At 41.2% G+C, this 4772-nt stretch overlaps 1 protein-coding gene across 1 annotated transcript; it reads left to right on the top strand.

The window, feature by feature from the left end:
- Positions 1 to 274: 274 nt before the first annotated feature.
- Positions 275 to 4501, top strand: LOC142612449 (uncharacterized). Its single transcript, XM_075784541.1, has 4 exons — positions 275 to 1331; positions 1480 to 1878; positions 1970 to 2017; positions 2611 to 4501. Exons 1-4 carry the CDS (start codon positions 275 to 277, stop codon positions 4089 to 4091), a joined length of 2985 nt encoding a protein of 994 aa, XP_075640656.1. The 3' UTR covers positions 4092 to 4501.
- Positions 4502 to 4772: the final 271 nt, after the last annotated feature.

Raw genomic sequence — 4772 nt, 5'->3', positions numbered from 1 at the left:
GAATGGTCTTAATCATTGCAGTTCCACAACCCACGACTTTTTCTGCTACTTCTTTTCTTTGTTTTGCTGTTGCTTTAGACTGGCTATGATCCCTATACTTTCATTTGCGACTTTCTCTTTTGGATAAATGGCAGTAATCTAAGTCCAAAAGCATTTATAAACCTTGTGAGTTTTAGCAAGAAAAAAAAAACATAAATACCAATAACCAAACTAGTTCAATCTGGTTCTTATCTAAGTTCTCTCTAGCGAGTCTTTTTGGGCCCATTTGTTAATTATGGGTGATAAGGGGGATACAACCAAGAAGCAACCCCAACAACCGCCACAGCATCCGCAACAAAAGCAAATTTCAACTTCTCCCAAAGACCAACTTGAGGAATCGACAGAGTCAAGGCCACACCATCACCAACAGTCCCCTCCAGTTGTTGTTGCTAAAGGAGCTTCTCCTTTCATCTCTGCCCCTCTCTATCTTCCAAGTGGTGCTACATCATCACCATTTGAGCAACAATTTGAGGCTGTAAATCCAAAGAGACCTAGGTATACGGGGCAATGGAAGCTTCTACCTTCTCCAACTTCACAACAAAAACAGACCCAGTTGGCTATGCTAAGCTCCGAATCAAGCCCTTCACCGACCACACACGCAACCAACCCACAAACCCAGCAACACCACACAACAGCCGCTTCCTCTTCAGACACAGCCTCATCTCCATCTCACTCTCCTATGCCTTCTATGTCTGCTGCCTCTGGCCAAGACACAGACAAGCTAGAGGGAGAGCAAGCTCATCATCAAATCAGAAAAGGAAAATATGTAAGCCCAGTTTGGAAGCCAAACGAGATGTTGTGGTTGGCTAGAGCTTGGAGGATTCAATACCAAGGTGGATCTGATATGGGGTCTGGCACATCTTCAAGAGCAGAGCAATTAGAGAGTGGTCAAAGTAGAGGTAAAACTAGAGCAGATAAAGATAAAGAAGTAGCTGATTTTCTTCAAAGACATGGGGTCAATAGGGATGCTAAAACTGCTGGGACTAAGTGGGACAATATGTTGGGGGAGTTCAGGAAGGTGTACGAGTGGGAAAGAGGGGGTGAGAGAGAGCAAGTTGGAAAGAGTTACTTTAGGCTCTCTCCTTATGAAAGGAAGCTCCATCGATTGCCAGCTTCGTTTGATGAAGAAGTTTTTGAAGAACTTTCACAGTTCATGGGTTCTAGAATGAGATCATCTCCAAGTAGAGGAAGCTTAGGAATTGTAGCTGGGGATGATAGTCGAACAGTTCTCACTGGGACAAGAGCTTTGCCTCCACCTCCTCCATTCAAAGAAGATGAGCTCCCTCTCTCAGGTTTGCATTTAAGATAGAAAAATCAAGTATAAATTTCCGTTGTGCGTGTGCCTATGCGTGTTTCCAGGATTATTATGCGTTTTGTCATTGAAAACTTAGGTTCTACGGTTCTATACTTCAAAATAAAGCTGTTTTGTTATCTGTGCAGCTCGGGCAAAACAATTGGTTATGACCAGTGGTAATGAACCTTTATTCCAAGGTACCAGAGGGACCTTACTAGGGTTTGAGTCTCCTCTAGACATTGTAGGCGCTTCATCTTCTTCATTATCTAAAGAGTTCCGTCGAATTGGAAAGATACGAATGACATGGGAAGAATCAGTGAGCTTATGGGCTGAAGAAGGTGAGCACCATAGAGGAAGGGTGAGGCTCCAAGGTTCAAGCTTTTTAAATGCAGATGAGCTTACTTTCTTTGACGATTCCACGGTCCCTTGCACCATGGAAACCTTTGAAGATGGGCCTCTTAAAGGTTTCTCTGTAGATAGATTCGTTTCTGGACAACAAGTCAAAGTTTTTGGCAGGAGGAAAGCTTCCTCTACAGCTTCTTCTGGTACAAATAAAATTTGTTATTAGTCAAACATTATTCCTCTTTTACTGTTTTACATCATCTGGGAATCTAACCAGTATCTCACTCATGCCAGGCTTCACTGAGAGAGTCCAGCTTCCTTTCACTGAACCCTCTATCAGATGTAAGTGGAATTTAATTTCTTAACTTGCCATATGTTCAACTTCCCAATATTTTAGGCTTAAGCGGTAGTATATATAATGCTATTAGATATGACTAAAAATTAAAAGAGCAATACTAGGGATTATTCAAATGTTATTACATCAACTATACAAATTCATGTTTTGTTTAATATAAGAAATAATTTAAACATTTATTCAATGTGTTATATTGAAGGATATCAATCCCATCTGTTGTACCATCAAAACTGTAAACATCAGCACTTTCTTTGAGGAATTGGTGAGACTCTTTCATAAGTCTAGTAGGTCGCATTCATTGGGGGGTCCAATTTATCAAATACTGTGTGGTAGTATGGAAGTATCTTGGCATTTATTGTATACATCCTTGATTTTAGTCTCCATCAATAATTTTTCTGTGCCCTTGAGTAAAACTAGACTGTGCTATATATTATTAGATTTTTCATTCTCTGTAGAAAACATATACAGAAATTATACTGAATATATTCACACATGCGAGCAGTTTGTTGTGTTTTTATCTTTTCTCTTTATTTTTTTTCTTGACACTATGCAATATGCTATATGGTCCGTGTTGGTGCAGCTATTCCTCCATGGGAATATCAAGATCCAACTGAGTATTACGTAGGGTGTCTGCGAGTTCCACCACCAACACTACCAAGCTTGTTTGAGCTCTCGTCACACTTACAAGAACCGCCACCTGAAGAATTGCGTTTTCCACTGCGAAGAGATGTTTACCGGGACTTACCTCTAGGGAAAGAGCATTTCTTTGCAATCTCTACCGAGTTATTAGACTGTAGAAACTTCATATACGATATTCTGAGCCCAATTATCCGAACTAACCCTAGCATTAGCAGTGCCACTTTTACAAGTAGAGACTCTTTTATTGGCCTTTGGGATGATTGCATCAATAGGATTGTGTCTAAATTCTGTTCAGTTGAAATGGTTGTTATAAGAAAACCCTCTTCAGCGTCGACCGAGATGTTGCAAGATCAATGGCCTAACGTGACAGGTTTTGTTAGAAATTTTTGCTTATGGAGAGGTGAGGAAGCTGATAAATCAAGGGATGAAGCTTTGGACCCCTCGTCTTCAATTGCCGAAAAGCTTTTATGGACGTATATGGATCTTCCATACATTTTGGGCTACTATGCTGTTGGTTATTTGGTAACATTCTGTGCACTAAGCCGTGCACAAGACCGCATTATCCGTACAGATTTATGCTCACTAGACCTATCTTCACCGGTGGAGAGACTCAAAGCCCTAGTCCCATGTTACAGAATTGCTGGGCTTTTGCCATTGCTAGCTGATCGGTGCTTCAATAACATCAACAACAGTGGTGGGAATTACAAGCAGCTGTTTGCTTATAGTGATTTTGAGAGACTTGATTTGGGTAATGGAAATTTCATCGAAATGACTCCAAATACCGTGACTAGAATTTTCTCAAGCAAAAGAAGATGGACTGCAGTGAAGGAAATCTACGATTTTCTTGACCAACGTATCCCACATGCGGAATACATTTTCCGATCATCAGAGAAAGACCTGGCATTGGTTTTCAAGCCAAGAGGGTGCAAATTCAAGCCAACAAACTGTGATCAACTCGTGGAGGCACTCAAGTACGTGACAAAAGCCTTAGTAGCTCTACACGACCTATCTTTCATGCACCGAGACTTGGGTTGGGACAAAGTGATGCGGCGAAGCGACAGAGAGAACGAGTGGTTCGTTTGCGGGTTCGAGGAAGCAGTGGGCGCACCACAAATATACCCGCACGGGGCGGCGGCGGCCTCCGGAGGAATAGGAGATGCGGCGGCGCGTGGGAGGCACGCGCCAGAGATGGGAAGGGGGCTGCATGGAGTGAAAGTAGACGTGTGGGGTGTAGGGTATTTGGTAAAAACAAGTGGGTTGGGTGGTAATGGAGTTGTGGGTGGTGTCCCAAAGATGCTGAGAGAGCTTCAGAATCGGTGCTTGGATCAGAACCCAGAGCAGAGGCCAACTGCAGCCGACTGTTACCACCACCTGCTTCAGCTGCAGTCATCTCTGTCAGCTTCTTCTGGAGGAGGGTACTGATAAATCTCTGAAAACTACTACTACTGATATGATTGATAGGTAGATAGATTAAAAAAAAAAATTAGGGGTATTTAATTAATGGGGGGTAATTTTTAATGTATATTTTTACTTTTTGTTTGTTGTTGTTGGTGGTGTTTTTGTTATGTGCTAGTTGTTTTTAATTTTGATACCTTAAAAATGGAGGAAAGGTTCTGGGCTGGCTTTTAAAGGTGGGGTGTGTTGGTGTCTGGGATTTTGGGGGAGAAATGGCGGCTGATGCCGGGTAAAGTTGGTTCTAGATTTGTTAGATTTGCAGGGTTTGTTCCATCAAGTCAAATCAGCAATTAATACACTGATGGCGCAACTGTAATGGTGTTTTTCTGGGGTTTCGATTAATTAATGAATGAATACAATCTCGTTGGGATAATGTAAGGCATTGTTTGGTGGTTGTGGCAATGGGTGAATATCTTGGTTTTAACCTTCAGCCTACAGATTGCACTACTTTCATTTGCATTTGCATTTGCATTTGCTCATTACTTTCTTTTTTTCTTGAATACTTGGCCTCTTTGATTGTTGATTGCATGTTACTTATATTCTATTTTTTTTTTTGAATTTTTTTAATGTAATTATACCCTTCTCACTTGAGATTTAAAAAAATGACATCCAATTCCAAACTTGAATGGAAAAACACTAATTTCTCTT

Source organism: Castanea sativa, chromosome 10 (assembly GCF_040712315.1).
Source record: "Castanea sativa cultivar Marrone di Chiusa Pesio chromosome 10, ASM4071231v1".
Classification (NCBI taxonomy): Eukaryota; Viridiplantae; Streptophyta; class Magnoliopsida; order Fagales; family Fagaceae; genus Castanea; species Castanea sativa.
The sequence above is the reverse complement of the archived record's forward strand: the minus strand, read 5'-3'. Positions and strand labels throughout refer to the sequence as shown.

What these genes read in the sequence shown, in the direction of transcription:
- LOC142612449 (XM_075784541.1), top strand. Translation starts at nt 275, where the DNA reads ATGGGTGATAAGGGGGATACAACCAAGAAGCAACCCCAACAACCGCCA. An exon ending in TTCCTCTACAGCTTCTTCTG is followed by an intron (nt 1,879 to 1,969) that starts GTACAAATAAAA and finishes CACTCATGCCAG; the next exon opens with GCTTCACTGAGAGAGTCCAG. An exon ending in CACTGAACCCTCTATCAGAT is followed by an intron (nt 2,018 to 2,610) that starts GTAAGTGGAATT and finishes GTGTTGGTGCAG; the next exon opens with CTATTCCTCCATGGGAATAT.